This window comes from Copadichromis virginalis, linkage group LG7 (assembly GCF_057382275.1).
Source record: "Copadichromis virginalis isolate Kocher_CV1m ecotype Utaka linkage group LG7, C_Virginalis_male_GT1.1, whole genome shotgun sequence".
Classification (NCBI taxonomy): domain Eukaryota; kingdom Metazoa; phylum Chordata; class Actinopteri; order Cichliformes; family Cichlidae; genus Copadichromis; species Copadichromis virginalis.
Genome location: NC_140624.1, coordinates 65,196,942 through 65,213,824, shown reverse-complemented (window position 1 = coordinate 65,213,824; position 16,883 = coordinate 65,196,942). Strand labels below are relative to the sequence as shown.

Below are 16,883 nucleotides of genomic sequence, written 5' to 3'. Positions count from 1 at the left end.
CTGTAACCTTCTAGGTGTTGCACACAGCTGCAAAAGCGAGATGATGTAGTTCATGATAACCTTCCTGGTTTCCATTAATATTTCTACACTCAGGACTGAATTATATTTAATAAAGATTGAAACTGTGCTCTTGTTTTTTGTAAAAAAAAGTCTTTCACTTGGTGAACGTTGCTAAAATAAAGAATTTGTTGGGGTTTTTCAGAGGCTACCCAAACTGGAGATGGTCTACTATCTTCACTCTTACAACATCCTCAATCTGAAGTACATTTTAGAGAGGTAAGAAATATCAGTTAATGATTTTCTTTCTGCGCAGTCTCACAGAGATGAAGATCAAAACAGGGTGTAACTGTCTGATTATTTATGATCTGGGCTGTTCTGACAGATTAAATACCCCCACTCCTCACACACAGTCATTGTTTTGTTTTTTACCTTTGTTTAGTGATGAAGAGGTGAGATCATGGCTGGTGTCCCAGTTGAGGCTCCTGTGTGGATGGAGGCCTCCACAGGAAGAAGAGGAGACCAAACAGCTTCAGCAGAAAGTGTTGTCAAGTAGGAGACGCTCATATGTTTGTAGCTTTCACTCAAGAAATCGTTCAGTTCTTAATGCTGCTTCAGGTTTTAGAGATTTGGTCTTTGGTCCTGTCAGTTATTAGCTTTTCCTTACATGGCATTCGTGCAGCCCCTCAGTTCATCCACTGTCTGAAATAAAATGTTCTGATTGGCAGCCCCTCATAAACAAAAGGTTTGAACAGCAGGTGGGTGGGGCTTCTTTGCTCACAGCCAGAGCTATATGCATGAAATGAGAGCACTAGGGACATCTCCTGTTTCAGGTGTGGTTGGCGTCTTAGTGGGAGCAGGCTTTGAGCTGAGGCGCGATCCGGCGGCTGCAGACAGAAGGCTCTCCCTGCTCTGCTGCTCGATTCTAGACGACCTGCTCTTCTGTGAGTCTGCGTGTCCTTGTCCCACTTAGCCTGTCCTGTGTCGATAAAATATTAACTAAAGCACTTTGATTCACACTTCTGCATGCGGAAAACATCTTTTTTGACTTCTTCGATTGTTAATTGTTGTCTTGGTGTAAAGGTAGTACTTTCTTTTCTTTATTTTTAGCCACACTTTTTATTGCTTTCTGTCGTCTTTCAGGGGTTCTCGATATTGTGGACGAGAGTCTGATGCTGGAGTCTGCTGAAGCAGGAGCTGAGCTTTGGTTCTGGGTTTTTAAAAATTTATTTCTTATTTACCTTTCCTGCAATCAGACAGCACTGTTGAGGTCTCTGTCTGAGAAAGGAGACCTGCGTTTATATATATGTCACTGCAAGATCAGAGAAGAAAACTAAATTTTAGATTTTCCTACAAAACTCAGGAATCAAAGGCAGGAGAGCGGGCAAAGGGATTTATACTTACCTACAAATAGTCACACTAACATAACCTCTAGGTTTCGGCTCATTTTTTTATATGCAGGAGAAATGGTGATCTTCTGGATGTCAAATGCTGAGCTTGATTTATATAAACTTTATTGAAACCACGGTGCCTGACACCAGTTTTAGTCTTGCTGTTACATGCAGTGTGTAATTTCTCGCTCGGTGTCTTCTGCAGGATTCAGATTTTTGATGCCTCACTGTGTGGAGTTTCAGTGTCAGCCGACTGCCTTCAGCGTTTCTTCAAACACTCCCTCACGCAGACTCTCACCTACAAGCCCCGACTGAAAGGTAAAGACTTGTCACAGGCCCTTTCAAACAGACTGAGGCTTTAGTTTTTTTTTAATGTTGAAGATTAGCTGGAACCTATCCACCTCTATTCATCTGGCAAGACCTTTAAGAGGGAACTGAGAGTTCAGTTTCAGAAAGATTTTCTTGATCTACAGTACGCAGTAAAAAAATCGTTACTGAGATTTGATCACAATGTAAAAATCTGTGTTTTTGTCTGTTGATGCCTTTTGTGCAGGTGACGTTTAAACTGTCATCAATAGTACTAAGGAAGGTGATTAAATCATCAAGTTTCCAAAACTTTAATGGGTTAATCAATACCCATTTAGCTACCAGTTTATATTATTTAGCTATAAATGATCAATGACTATTTAAAGGTCACACCACCCTGAGCGCGCCCGATCTCGTCTGATTTTGGAAGCTAAGCAGGATCAAGCCTGGTTACCTGGAGCAGGTCATCTACTCACTGGAAGATTGATGGTTCAATCCCTGGCTGCTTCAGACATGACAGATCTGCAAACATCTATAACACATCTGTCTTTGCAAGAATTATTTAACTCTCCATGTGGTATAAATATTGCACAATAAGTTTAATAAAAACTCTTTTAGGAAACATCACAAAAAGCATCAAATTAAGGTCTAAGTAACTCAAATCACTTGTAGGTCCAGCGATATTTGATGTGGTGTAAATAAATCTTTAAAAGTCATTTTTATGCTGCAGAAATGACATAACTGATATGTTCTCAGTGTCAGATGCAATCACCCTGCAGAATGAGTGGACCTTTGCAAAAGCCAGCCGCTTGCTGACTTCTCTCTTCCGTCAGGTAAATGTGTAACTGTAACTGGGTTTGTCAGTTTGTCACATGTAATTAAGATTAAGAAGAAGAAAACATGTTCTGTATTATATCTGTTTTCTTTCTGTGTCTGAATTGAAGCTAAATGTGAATTTCTTATTATTAATTTCTTAACTAAAAATAGGTGGAAATACTTTTGAACTTTTTGTCAACTTTATGTGAGACTGTAAACTATTCCCGAGGTTGGGGGAACAACCGAGAACGATCAGCCACATTTGGTTTTTAAGTGAGGAGGCGGAGTAAAGAAACTACTGATTTGATTGTTAGAAGTCAAGTTTTAGCTCCTTTCCTTCTCTCTTTAAGCGCACTTTCTTCAGATCGATCTCCTCATCACAAGTTAAAACAAAGCTTTGCACTGCAATATGATCAATTATAAAGGTGCGGCAGGATGCTGGTTTCACTATGACTTTTAGGTATTAAGTTGCTTTTAACTTTGAGACCTTCATTTGTATGATATTGTCTCTTTCACATTTTGCCAGCTCACAAGCGCTTATCTACCAACATCAGTGGTTTCCTCTTCAGGATTAACGCTTTCACTAAAAAGCTGAAAAGACCCACAGTTTACAAATCAGTGGTCAGCAGGGACTGCTGAGTAACTGTTCTGTGCTGTTTTGTTCCTCTAACAGCTGGCTGTGGTCTTCAGCGTGGAGCAGCTGCTGCGTCACCTGCAGCAGGTTTTGGAAACCCATGAAGTCAACTGGAAACATGTCCTGTGCTTCCTCTCTACCCTGCTGGTGTACTACCAATGTGCCCAGCCCAGCCTCAAAGGTAGGCGTGCTGATGGTCTATCAGCACAGGTGGAAGTCTTATGTGTGAAAGGAAAAAGAAAAACCAAATTTAAAGAAAAATCATGCACAACCTTTATTCCAAACCAGCGTAGTGATATTGAAATAAACTCGAGTTTCTGTAGCAGTAAACTAGTATTTCAGAGAGAGAGGAGCACAGTGATATCTGTCCTGTTCTGTGTCTCCGATAGAGCTGCTGTCCAGACTGCTGAACTCTGCATTCGAAGGTTATGACCTTGAGAACCTCATAACCGCCTTCTTATTGGCTCGACAGGGTGGACTGGAAGGACCCGGCATCTTCCCCTCGTACAGCGACTGGTTCAAGGTTTCGCCTTTTAACATCCATTAATAGTTTCTAGTTTATTAATAGTTTTGGGAATTACCTTTTCTGCCATAGACTGAAACACTGAGAGCTTTATACCTTTTATTTGAATATTTTTAATACCAGCAGAATCTTTTTCTACCTTTCCAGATGTCGTTCGGTGGTGGCAGTAGCTATCATGCAAGCAGTAAGAAGTCGCTGGTGTTCCTGCTGAAGTTCCTCTCTGACCTCGTGCCTTTTGAACCTCCACAGTACCTCAAGGTGACATCCACGCGTCTCTGAGTTTACACTTAGTAGGAATGCACAGGGTATTAATATGCTTATATTCCCTTATTTGTTTTGCTAGTGCAGACTGCTTTGATTTGCAGTAGCACTAATGTTGCCGGTTTTGTTACTGTGAGTGCATCTTCTCAGTCTTTTCAACTCACTTGACTTGTCTGAATCCTGAGCGCTGTAGCTGCAGTGTTTGTTAAACCTGAAGCTACTTCAGTCGCTGTTGCACTGAAATCTTAATGCTTATCGGAGTGCATTAATGCAGCAGTGTTTTGCTTATGGAAAATAAGATTATTCATCATTTGTTTACACACGGCAAATGTATTAATTCTTAGATTTAAGACTTCAATTCTACTCAAGGTTAAGCAGAAGCAGGTCCGACCACATATTTTGAGGAATTATTGAAGTTGAAACATTAAATTCAATGGACACGGTGATATGAAAACTTCATGTACAGAAGATAAAAGCTTTTATTTGCCATTTGTAGAAATACACTAGTTTAAAAAATCCGATTAAAAAACAATATGTCAAAACATTTATAGAATATTTATGACTACTAAAGAATAACCACTTAAATATCTTAAATATTAAAAAAGTCTTAAGTTTTACTTATTTAAACCTCTCGACAAAGCATTTCCATTTCCACGTGAAAGTCCCCTCTGGTTCTGGGGATGCTAATCGCTCCAGGAGGTTTTCTGTGTTGCCTGCTCGTTGCTGTCAACAGCCGCTCTCCTGAGCTCTCATGCTGCTTGCTTGTTTTGCTTGTTAATGATCATTTTCAGCTGCTATTTTCTACTTTTTGTAACATATCTGCTATGAAAAATGGATCGCCCATGAATACTTTTATATATTCATAACTACATGTCTGCTGGGAACAAATGCTAGCAGAATTATGGCATTTCCTGGAGAGCGTACACTATAAGAAAACGCTAGAAACTGAGAGGAATAGCCCAGCTCTGACACCTCACTGTCATTTTCCCCTGCTAGGTTCACATCCTCCACCCTCCATATGTGCCTGTGAAACACCGCAGCCTGCTGATGGAGTACGTCTCACTGGCTAAGACCAGACTGGCTGACCTCAAGGTAAGAAGAAAAGGGAAAGAAGAAGGTCGTTATCACCGTGTTACTTTGATTTTTCCATATAATACAATAAAAACAACACTGTGAGTGGATTGTGGTTAATAGTGTAGCACACATGAATTAAATATCATGGTGTGTGTGTGTGCAGGAGTCAGTGGAGGACATGGGTTTATATGAGGATGTTTCGGCTGCAGGTACATCGGTGCAGGTAACAGTGACACACAGTGGATATTCTATTATAATTTTAATTTTTGATACATATTCTATTCCATGCTGTGCCCTCCTTCTGTTTTCTATGCTCTGTTATTCTATTCTGCAACCCACAAACTGGCATCAGAACCCAAACTATCTTCTACGTCTTAAGTAACAAGCAACACAAAACTTTGTGTGGACACGGGTGTAATTAGGGATCGCTGAGTCCTGGGTTGACATAAGACTAATAGTCCAATGTTTGTGTGTCTGCAGCCTCAGTGTCAGGCTGCCCAGGATGTGGACAAAGCTGTGTCTCTGTTTGAGAGCACAGGCAGAATCTCTGCCACAGTCATGGAGGCCAGGTAAACTACAGCACATTTATACCAGACACAGGGCTGAGGAGCCAGGGCCCCCAACCCTCAGCTTAAGAGAGCTTTAAGGTGTTTTCTTTAAAAGAATTTAGCAGCTACAGAAAGGTGTTATTCGAAAGCAGGACAACCACGAAGAGACTTTAATGGTCTGAAAGTGACACAAGACATTAAAGGGATAGAAAATACAAAAGTATGAGAACAGACTTCACAGAATGATCTGGATTACTTTGTGATATTTTCTTGAGAAGATCTGAATGGTATAACTCAATTTTACATGTATTTTTAATATACATGAAGCAACCAACCAGTCAGCCTGTCAGTGCTCAGGAGGCCCTTTTCTCATAATCTGTTTTAAATATAAAATACATGTTATTTGAAAGTCCTCTCTGGTCTTCTCACAGTATTTTCCGGAGGCCGTATTTCCTGACTCGGTTCCTTCCCGCGCTGCTCACTCCGAGAGTGGTAAGCGCTTCCTGTTATCCCTCCCGATATTCTTCTGTGCATTCTCATGTGTGAGGTTGTGTTTTTGTTGCATGACATGCATGAACTGTCATTTATTTGCAGCTTCCTGTGAAAGTCGATGCTCGAATGAGTTTCATCGAAGCGTTGAAAAAGTGAGTTTCTATCAGAGAGATGAAAATGTCAGCAGGTTGTTCCCAGAGTTTCTTCTTTAATTAAGTTTCTAGTTGTTTTAAGTGATAACATTGATCATCATCACCACAATATGATTATTTGTTACTTTTTGTGTGTGTTTAGAGCTGATAAGATCCCTGCTGCACAGTATTCATCCTACATGGAGTCCTGCCAGAAGCAGAGACAACAGAATAGTGGGTATTCTTTTAAAGGACCGCTGACATTATTTATTATTATTTATTTTAAAGATGGACATTATTTGTTTGATTATTAGCACAGTGCAGTGAAAAAGTATTCAAGGCCTCCTGATTTCTTCTGTTCTGTGTGCATCTCAAAATTGAAAGTTAAAACAAACCCTGATTAAACACAAAGTTCATATTGTCAGGTCATGGTGGTCTTGAGTGCTCAGATCATACAGCATACATACATGCTGCAACAGTTTGAAAGATGAGAGGTCAAACATCTTCACACATTGCTGTGGTGGAAGTTTGACCCAGTGATCTTTGAAATACTTGTACGTTGGAGGTCCTGCCTCAGCATCTCACTGGGATGCATGTCTGAGCTCTTTGACAGTCTAAAATGTTTCCTTTAAAGTCATTCAGACATGGATTTATCCTTGTTCTGGCACTAGATTTCCAACTCTATTTGACAATCCGATAACTTGATGTTCTCCTTTTGGGATTTCTGTCAGAAGCCAGAATCCAAGTTTCTCCGACAGGTCACCCTGTCCCTGAAGCAGCAAAGCACCTCTGTAAGATAAAAATAGTGCATAATAGATATAATTTGGAATTCTATTTGGTTTAGCAGACAGAGAGACATTCAACAGATGTACTTCTTAGTAGAAAGTAAGAGAGCACAGAATGACTGGTAATGTCTTTCAAGGGAAGTGATCAGTGATTAGAGTTTATAAGTGGAGATATATCAGCAACAACTACAGGTAAATTGGATTAATGCAGTGCATTCTGCCTGCTATAGCTCTACTTGCTATTGGTGTGCTGGCTCAGACAGAACGGCAGGGTTGCTGATCTGCACGTCCAAACCAGAGACAGACGCTGGAGACTTTCTTCATTTCCCAATTTAAGCATGAAGACAAACAGCTGGGCTAGTCTTGTGGAAACTTTGTTGCCTCTGACTTTAAAAAAATAATCCCCAACCTGTAACGAATGGTCAAGCATAAGTTACAAGATATGGTGACTTATCTTTTATTTGACTACAATATAATAAAAAAATCAATAACATCAATGAAAACATACTTTCATGACAGCAAGTGTAGTCTCCCTCTGCTGGGCATTCGGAGAATGCACGTTTTAAACGCTGCTTCATCAGCTTTCGTCTCCAGACCCTGAAGGGTTTGGGTGTGCATGTACACCTCTGTGTTGAGTCGATTTTATCCCTGCAGCCTCCTGAAGGAAGCAAAGCACTCATGATCTGAGAAGTGCTGCATCAGAGAGGCGTGTCATCACACATGATCATTCAGCACTGCACTCATCACACTGACTCACTGATGTCTCAGTGTGATGAGTTTATGTGGGGAAAGTCAGATTAGATGTAAGATGAGGTTTCACTCTATGATGAGTGAAAACCGGTGCGATAAATTCTGTCACCTTTTGACAGATTTGTGTTTTTCAGTCTACGCGTGGGTATAATTTTGCAGAGACTCTGTTAGTTGAGCTGCTGTGCTTGAGAGTGACAGGTTAGACTGATTGCTGATTATATTTAATTGTCTCCACACTCTCAGCCCTGAGAGCCCTGTACATATAAATAATAAGCAGCTGACCTGTGCAGCCTCAGCTTTGCACTTATTTCATATAATACAACAATCTCATAGTCAGAAACTGATCCTCATCTCCTGTTTTCAGTGAATGCTACGTGTTCAGACGGCAATGATGACCCCCTGGAGGTCCTGAAGGTTCAGCTGCAGGAGTTTGCAGAACTTGTCGTTGATGGAAATGATGGAGGTGGGAAGGTGTTCATGCGCTCACTCACACGTTTTATATTCTGTCAAGGAAAACCCTTCACCAGTGTATAATAGAGATTCACACAGAGACCAGTTTCTTAGGTCTTTCTGATCTTATCTCTATTTATTTATTTATATATACTTTTCATTTGTGGCATTTAAACTTAAGCAACATGCGTACAAACCTCACTTTCAGGTCTGTACTTTCATTTGGTTAGTAATATTTTAGCTGATAGTTTAAACTCCTTGATGTAGTTGCTAAACATCAAATTAAACTAATTTGAGCCTAATTATAGGGTTCCTCATATATAATACTTCGGATTTACAAAAAGAAGAGGGCTAAACAACAAGTACACATTCTGTACATAAGAAATGGGCATAGCCAAAATAATGTTGCCCACTGGTTAATAATGTCCCACTGTGAAGCCTCCAGATGCCTCACCGTGCAAAGGGCCCCGACTTGTCAGTCAGAAGGCAGGCCTGTCCTAAAGCCTGTCCTAAAGCATACCCCACGTTATTCCACCTTTTTCACTCTAATAAAGAGTTTTTTTGTTTTGTTTGCTGCTTTTGGCTTGTTGTGTTGTGAACCACAAGATGGCGCCACAGTATGTGAATCAAAGACCCTCAGGAAGTGAGTGTCTGTTATAAAGGCTCAGCTACTGAATGATGTGTACGTTTGAAAAAGTATACAAAATAGTTTTGATGAAGGCTTAGCCTGTGTTAGGCCTTCAGGTTCCTCCACAGTTTGTTCAACACTCACGTGTCCTCAGACATGTCGGCCCAGCTGTCCAGGATCTCACACACGCTCAGTGTCATCTTCCCTGGTCGTCCCGACGATCCGATTGGACAAAAGGTCATCAGTCTTCACACTGACGCTCCTCCATCCTCCGAGCTCCATGTCAAAGTACGCACTGATGAAAGTCTATAAATCAGCAGCCCTCTTGCTGTATGTGTGTGCTAACTAGTATGCATTTTTATTGACTCTCTCTCAGGTTGTCAATATGATCCTAAGAAACTTCTGCCAGTGCTTGCTAAATTCTTCCAAATCAAACCCTCCGAATAAGTGAGTAGGAACTTTCAGGAAAAGTTGCAAATCGTATATTTAAATAATCCTGAGCTCTTTTTAAATGCCTTGCCAGACTCAAAGCCTTTAATAGAGCTTTGCAATAACAGATAGCAAGTTTCTAAATAGGTTCTAATCATTAACACCGAATCTGGAATCCTGATTCTGACTGATTTGAAGGTGTGATAAAACCAACATGTGTCTCCTTTGTGTTGTCCAATTAAAAGGCCAAAATATTAACTAGTGCCTGTAAAATGAAAGTTGACCTCTGCAAGATGTAAATAAAACCTTGTCCAGGGTACCTTCAGAGTCTTCTTATATAAAGAGTAGGGGTGCAACGATACACAAAATTCACGGTTCGGTTCGGTTCGATACTTTGGTGTCACGGTTCGATATTTTTTCGATACAAAAAAAATGTTCATGCCTTTTTAATTTGTCATTTATTAAAATTATAAATATATATTTTAACTCAAAAGTACAGTTTTTAAATTTAATGTTGCTGAAACAAAAGTAATTAAAAAAATAAATATATCTCAGGGCTCTCAAAATTTCAAAATCCCTGGTAGCCCTTCGGGCAGGGACTCTTCAGTTTTTGGTAGCCCAAAATAAATATAAGTAGCCCGAATAAAAAAGAGAGCAATTTTTTGATAGATGTTTTGTTTCCTGTTTTGTTTCCTTTACAATATTATACATTAAAGTATAATATTGTAAAGGAAACAAAACATTAATCAAAAAATTGTTGAAAAACAAATTACAACATTGTATAAAAATTACAATCATCAACTCAAATACTTGGTTCTAATTGAACAGAAATTTCTATGAACTTGTAAGAACTGTGTAGGACATGAATCAGTCTGAATTTGAAATTTCCGCTGAAGTCAAGAGACAAGTGGAACCAAGATCGAGGCCATTTGCTTTTTGAAGTTTGCAAAGACTGCTAAATTTTGCCAGTGGTAGTTCACTCTTTGCAACATAGTACGCTGTTCTAAACTGATTTTTCAGGTTTATTTTTAGTATGTTATTTTGCAATTGGTGTTTGTTCTGGGAAAGATATTGCAGACTGAGCAATAATGCATTTCTTGCATTTCTCATGGGTTCTAATGGGGGGCTTTCTTAAAATGACTGGTCCCAGTAACAAAGGCGCTTGTCGACACAGAAATCGAGAGAAAACCAACAACACACCCGGCAGAACATTATGTTATTTACACGGGTGCACATAAGTGGTCGCATGTGCGCATTCGCTGTCAAAATAAAAGACGCGCACCAGATAAGAAGTTGCAACGCACGTTTGCGTCCATATAAAAAGCACTGTTTTTGTCCGCTAGAGTGGGATTTTCACGGCACATTCCGCACCACATCTCTGTGCGTTCATCATTTGTTTGAAGCCAGCTCACCTCCTGCAACCACTTTTCCGAGAATACGCGCTTCTTTTGTGGTTCGGACTCCTTCTGACATTTGTTTGGAGGTGGAGGAACACCAAAGTAATTGCTTAAAGGAGCTTCTTCGACATCTTCAAGAGTTCTAAACAAATGTCTGTCCTCCTCCAGAAAATCTTATGTATGCAAACACGCGTTGCAACTTCATATCTTGTGCGTGTTTGTTTTTTTTGTTTTTTTTGACAGCGAATGCGCACCTGCGGACCACTTATGTGCAGCCCCGGTTATTTCGCTTGTCATATTGCTGCCACAGAAATTCTTTTGTCCATGAAACCATAAAGCTGCACTTTCTTTTTGCCTTATAGTCTGATTTATCATAACTTTTCCGTTTTGTGGTAAGCTTTTCTTTGGCTGTCACTTCTTCACCCTGACCTGTCTTATTTGGCTCAGCAGAACTAAAATATATATCCTGCTACTTTTACACACACACATAACGGTCAGCGATTCTCTGCGCGATCAACCTCTCATATGTTTAAGCTTGCTGCGGGAGATTTCACTTGTCATGTTTGCATAGTAAGCTAACGATTGATAAGACTATGTCAGAGGAATTGGTGCGCAAATTATCATCACTCACCAATCAGTGCTTTCGCTCTCTATACATGTAGCGCGTGGCGAACACTAAAGCGGTCGCGCCAGAATGTCACGCTAAAAAGAAAGATTCTTTAAAATACAAGGGGGAGCAAGCGAGTCAGATACCACGGGCACAGAGAGGAAGCAGGTCTGATCAGAAACAGTTTATTACTAGGCCAGGGAGCACAAATAAAAACACCCTTAAAATGTATGTAATAAAATGTTTGCTCTCTACTAAAAACAATTCTAAAACCCGTAAAACTACCATTTTCTACATTCACTAAAACCCCCCTTGCTATAATTAGGCCACATGTTCATTATGGGTCCATCAGCAGGCCAGGAATTCCTCCTTTAGAGCAGAGTCCACGCCAGCCCCGTCTTCAGCAGACAAGAAAGAGCCACCCATCTTCTTGTCCTTCCGCTGGCCCATCACTTCCCAGCCCGGCTTGCGTTCTGCACCCGAATCCATAATGTGACCACCGCCACAGCTCCCCTTGCGTCGGTGTCCTGCAACATAACAAATAGGGGCCAGAACAATGGTCCCAGAAGCGGCCCTGGCTCATGGCCATGGTGACCCTCTCCCAATCCAGCTGCACCCAGTAAACAACAGTAGAGACCCTACTCACAAATGCAGGCAGAGGTAAACCTCTGCCCTGCTGCCAATCACACGCGTTGTCTCTTACTGTTGCCGTTCCATGAGGTCAGGACTTGGTCGCCGCATCACACTGGCCATCTCGCATTAACCTTCCAGCCTCTCTCTCCAGTGCTCAGCTAGCCTGTTTTTAAAAGGTCTTTACACAGCTGATAGGCCACCTCTGGACACACCCCTGCCTCAGCAGGTGGTCCCTATCAGCTAATTTGTCCCATGTGCAGCCAGTCCACAGTGGATAAAAACCATGTCACATAAAACACTAAAAACCATGCAATAGAAACAGAATAAAACCATGCAAATAAAACACTCATAAATAAACACTAAAAATCAGAATAAAAACAATATACAAGATAAATACAAATTTCCACTGTGTGACATACACAGTTCACGTGATTGCAAAGTGAAAGCAAAAAGCAAATTCAAACGCGATTTCAATATGTCACATATTGACAGTGGCTCACCGATGCCAATGACATAATTACCCAGCTACATTTCCGAAAGAATGCAAAAGCATTGACATATATTTTTTCTTCCTACAATAGCCCGACGGGCAGGGCAGAGATAGATTTTTGTAGCCCGACTGGAAAAATCGCTAGCCCCGGGACGTCGGGCTAGCGATTTCGTGAGCCCTGTATCTGATTGAGGAATCACTCATCTTTGGAAAAGAGAGTTTATTACAGAGAAATGGCTCTTTCCGAAATAAAAGCTATACTATAAGCTTCTTCTGGGCTATATTCTCAGCAGCATATTGTAGCGGGTCAGGGCTGTTCGGGGTTCTGTTTGTACAGTTATGTTTTGTTTATGTTGCCATAGTGACGGGTGACGCCTTCTCGCTGCGACGGTGTGTCCTTCCGGGGTCAGAGGGCGCCCTGTGTGTTGTTGTTGTTGTTGCTGTGCGGTTGCCGCGCTAAGCAGTTAGCTAGCGGCAGTGTTCTTCTGCAGATGTCAATAAACGGCTGTGCTCCCTGGCTAGCTAACGGGAAGCAAGTATAGGGGGTCTATGATTTCGTTTGTGGCAAACTGCACAAGAACACAAGACCAAACGACACCTCCGTCTCCTCGTCGTCTGAGCTCGCCACATTGGTGTCAGAAGTGGGATGATGGTGGCACCCCATGTTCTGACCCGAGTGACTTTTCCCCCGCCAGTCGTGACTGGCGGTGCGCCAAAAGAAGGCACCTGGACATTTGCAAAGTGAAAGCAAAGAACAAGCGCAAATTCAAACGCGATTTCAACATGTCACATATTGACAGTGGCTCACCGATGCCAATGACATAATTACCCAGCTACATTTCCGAAAGAATGCAAAAGCATTGACATATATTTTTCCTTCCTACAATAGCCCAACGGGCAGGGCAGAGATAGATTTTGGTAGCCCGACTGGAAAAATCGCTAGCCCCGGGACGTCGGGCTAGCGATTTTGCGAGCCCTGCCGTTACAGGCATGGCCCTTTAAGGATGAAGCCTGATGGGAAATGTATTCGGGATGTGTGTAGCGGGACTGCCTGGTGTGTGTGTGAAGAGAGAGAGCGGAGAAGGGGAAAAAGTAACGGTTAGCTACAGAAGAGACGAAAAGAAAATAAATAAAAGGAATATAACAACTCCCTCGACAGCCAGAGTTGTGTCGGCGATGCTCGCTGTGAGTAAACTGTTTCAGCCCACTGTACGCGGTGTTCGTGCCTTAGAGAAGAAATAAAGTTCGGTGAAGCAGTTTCCTACGCCTCCTTCGATCTTTTTGCTAGCGGAGTTGACCTGTATAGTAAGCTGTTGCCGGCTACGAGTCAGTTACGGAACCTTCAAGTAACTGCCAGAGGTTTCCTTACTACGGTTCGGGGCCGCGGATCTGGCGCGGTAACACCTGTATCTGATTGAGGAATCACTCATCTTTGGAAAAGAGAGTTTATTACAGAGAAATGGCTCTTTCCGAAATAAAAGCTATACTATCCGCTTCTTCTGGGCTATATTCTCAGCAGCATATTGTAGCGGGTCAGGGCTGTTCGGGGTTCTGTTTGTACAGTTATGTTTTGTTTATGTTGCCATAGTGACGGGTGACGCCTTCTCGCTGCGACGGTGTGTCCTTCCGGGGTCAGAGGGCGCCCTGTGTGTTGTTGTTGTTGCTGTGCGGTTGCCGCGCTAAGCAGTTAGCTAGCGGCAGTGTTCTTCTGCAGATGTCAATAAACGGCTGTGCTCCCTGGCTAGCTAACGGGAAGCAAGACCAAACGACACCTCCGTCTCCTCGTTGTCTGAGCTCGCCACATTGGTGTCAGAAGTGGGATGATGGTGGCACCCCATGTTCTGACCCGAGTGACTTTTCCCCCGCCAGTCGTGTCCGGCCGGTGCGCCAAAAGAAGGCACCTGGACATTTGCAGGACTTTGTGTGGGGTAATGGGGTCGTCGGGGACGACTGACCCCTTAGGTGGGGGCTATGTAGCGGGTCAGGGCTGTTCGGGGTTCTGTTTGTACAGTTATGTTTTGTTTATGTTGCCATAGTGACGGGTGACGCCTTCTCGCTGCGACGGTGTGTCTTTCCGGGGTCAGAGGGCGCCCTGTGTGGTGTTGTTGTTGCTGCTGTGCGGTTGCCGCGCTGAGCAGTTAGCTAGCGGCAGTGTTCTTCTGCAGATGTCAATAAACGGCTGTGCTTCCTGGCTGGCTCACGGGAAGCAAGACCAAACGATACCTCCGTCTCCTCCTTGTCTGAGCTCGCCACAATATTAAACATAGCAGGTCCCCATAAGGAGAATCATGTGCTAACGGCTGTCTAAATGACTCGGGTAAAGTTTGTAGCATGCACGCTTGTTGTTTTTGTCTGCTTCCACTTGTCTTTGTACTAGGATGATGTCGGCGTAAATGTGCAGTCATATTCGTTGTGTTCCCACTAGTGCTGTCAGCGTTAATCTCGTTGAAATGATGTTAACGCCACAACACGGCAAATCTCCGTTAACGAGCTACCCCTGCGTGGGGCTAGACGGCCAACACATTAACGAGCTAACTGCGCTAACACACTAGTTCCCACCCATGTAATTGAGCATTGCGTGGTACACCCAACATACTGTTTTACTTTAGTCCATGACGCGCTTACCTTCAGGGTCATATGTCACATGAAAACCAAAATAATTCCAAATGCCAGATCTGAATGAGGGTGGGGTAGGTTCAATTTGCCATGTTGCAAGGAGAGCTTAACTTCTGTCTCGCTAGCTTGCCCTGTGCTCTTCCTTCTGATGATGCTGTCTGTGTTGAACGCTCAGTGGATCTGCGCTCGACAGTGCAGCCTAGGCGGAGTAGTCGAACGCAGATTCACTGAGCGCTCAACACAGACAGCATCGTCAGAAGGAAAGTTGATAAAATAAATTACAACTTTTGTATTGTTCGATACATATGCGTACCGAACCGAAAGCACTGTATCGAACGGTTCAATATCGATACGAGTATCGTTGCACCCCTAATAAAGAGCTATAGAAAACAATAAATTAAAGTTATATTTGGTCGTCAAATTACATCCTAACCAGTTTCCTTTCAGTCGACTAATTGCTGCTGCTCTAATTGTTTGCATCTTTAGACAAAGCCCATGGGCCTCGAGGTTTGTGAGCGCTCTGCTTGGTAACACACAGCTCCTCTCCAGCCTCATACACAGACTCTGGGACCTGCTTCACAACCAGGTGCATAAACCCACATTTATTCCCTCTATTTATATCTGACTTTCACTTTGTGTCGTGGACTTTTAATTTTATTCTCATGCTTAAGAAAAAAAAAGTTTTTTTATTCTTCTATGTGAAGTGGCTGTCGCTGAATGCTGCCCATATACTCGGCCTGGCAGCATTCCTGGTCCACCTGTATTCCTTGGTGTCTCGTGGTCCTCTGGTTCAGTTGGTGCTGCCCATTCGGCTTGAGCCAGTGCCGGCTGAAGAGGCTCTGAGCTTGGCGCTGTCCTGCAGCACACACGCCAACATGCTGTTCTGTGCCAGGTGAGGCTTTCCATGCATGGATGTTGACTTTTAATGGAGCGTTTTAATGATTGCATGCTCTCTTTATGTGCCTACAGCAGAGAAAGTTGACTGGTTAATGTATGTGGATATCATATTTAATTCCTTTGTTAATGATAATGTCCTGCACCTGTAACTAACAAGGATTGGCCATGCATACAATCCACATCTTTACATCTACAATATATGTTCAGTAATAGTGATTTGGCTCATTGTGGATGTCCAGGTTGTGTGTAGCAGCTGTCTGTTATGGGATCTGCAGAGAGGACTCACTGCCTCAACAGCAGGACTGTATCCCCCATAGTCTCTATAAGAAGGTAACCTTTTTTATTTGACATGTGATTAAGTAATGAGGTTTGCTTATTGCTTTTCTTTCCAGAATTTATGCAAACCTTTCCAGAATAATTTCTTGGTGGCCGTTTGTTTGTCTTATGCTTTTTCTTATTTCCTGTCATATACATACTGTGACAAATATGGATGCTCATATTCTTGGAAACTTTTAATTAAAGATTTCTGTGTATGTAAAGTAATCTATGTGAACTTTTACTGTTAAATATTAGATATCCCTAATTTGCCCATTTTAGACTCACAGCTCTGACTGTGAGCACAGAAGCCCCACCCACTGAGCCAATCAGACGAAAGCTGTCTTAACTCTTTCCCCCATAAAGATGACATTTGATGACTTTGCCCAGTAGCCTTAATGACAAGTTTTGACACCTCAGTATATATCAACAAAGATGTGGTTTGAGGGCTATTAGAATAAAGTACTCGCTCTAATTTCTGATGCAAACCCGAACATTTTGTTCTATAAGCAGGTATGAAATATGACAGAAATCACTCTTTTCAGAAAAAGAGCTTTGATGATAATTCATTATAGGCTGTCACTGGGTAAAGAGTCAAAGGTGGCCTTAATGGATGTAAAGCAGCTGGTTTCTGGCAGAGTGTGACCTAAGGGGCTGCACAAAGTCACAGAAAAGAGACAAATAAGGAATTTTTCTTTTAACTGTAACCAACA

General features: G+C 42.2%; 1 protein-coding gene and 1 long non-coding RNA gene across 3 annotated transcripts in view; one reads left to right on the top strand and one right to left on the bottom strand.

The window, feature by feature from the left end:
- Nucleotides 1-16,883, top strand: part of fanca (FA complementation group A) — a 28,653-nt gene that overhangs the window by 5,136 nt on the left and 6,634 nt on the right. For both annotated transcript variants that reach the window (XM_085464773.1, XM_085464772.1), the window contains exons 6-26: nucleotides 203-276; nucleotides 440-549; nucleotides 831-941; nucleotides 1,141-1,204; nucleotides 1,594-1,706; nucleotides 2,451-2,527; nucleotides 3,184-3,325; nucleotides 3,534-3,667; nucleotides 3,815-3,925; nucleotides 4,925-5,020; nucleotides 5,166-5,225; nucleotides 5,483-5,571; nucleotides 5,982-6,042; nucleotides 6,145-6,194; nucleotides 6,337-6,407; nucleotides 8,073-8,171; nucleotides 8,941-9,074; nucleotides 9,163-9,233; nucleotides 15,445-15,544; nucleotides 15,663-15,850; nucleotides 16,095-16,185. In XM_085464773.1, coding sequence (XP_085320899.1) covers nucleotides 203-276; nucleotides 440-549; nucleotides 831-941; nucleotides 1,141-1,204; nucleotides 1,594-1,706; nucleotides 2,451-2,527; nucleotides 3,184-3,325; nucleotides 3,534-3,667; nucleotides 3,815-3,925; nucleotides 4,925-5,020; nucleotides 5,166-5,225; nucleotides 5,483-5,571; nucleotides 5,982-6,042; nucleotides 6,145-6,194; nucleotides 6,337-6,407; nucleotides 8,073-8,171; nucleotides 8,941-9,074; nucleotides 9,163-9,233; nucleotides 15,445-15,544; nucleotides 15,663-15,850; nucleotides 16,095-16,185 — 2,046 coding nt within the window. The remainder of the gene's footprint in view (nucleotides 1-202; nucleotides 277-439; nucleotides 550-830; nucleotides 942-1,140; nucleotides 1,205-1,593; nucleotides 1,707-2,450; nucleotides 2,528-3,183; nucleotides 3,326-3,533; nucleotides 3,668-3,814; nucleotides 3,926-4,924; nucleotides 5,021-5,165; nucleotides 5,226-5,482; nucleotides 5,572-5,981; nucleotides 6,043-6,144; nucleotides 6,195-6,336; nucleotides 6,408-8,072; nucleotides 8,172-8,940; nucleotides 9,075-9,162; nucleotides 9,234-15,444; nucleotides 15,545-15,662; nucleotides 15,851-16,094; nucleotides 16,186-16,883) is intronic.
- Nucleotides 11,389-15,115, bottom strand: LOC146706572 (uncharacterized). Its single transcript, XR_014921582.1, has 2 exons — nucleotides 14,968-15,115; nucleotides 11,389-12,015 (listed from the first exon to the last, which is right to left on the bottom strand). It is a non-coding gene; the product is annotated as an uncharacterized LOC146706572 (long non-coding RNA).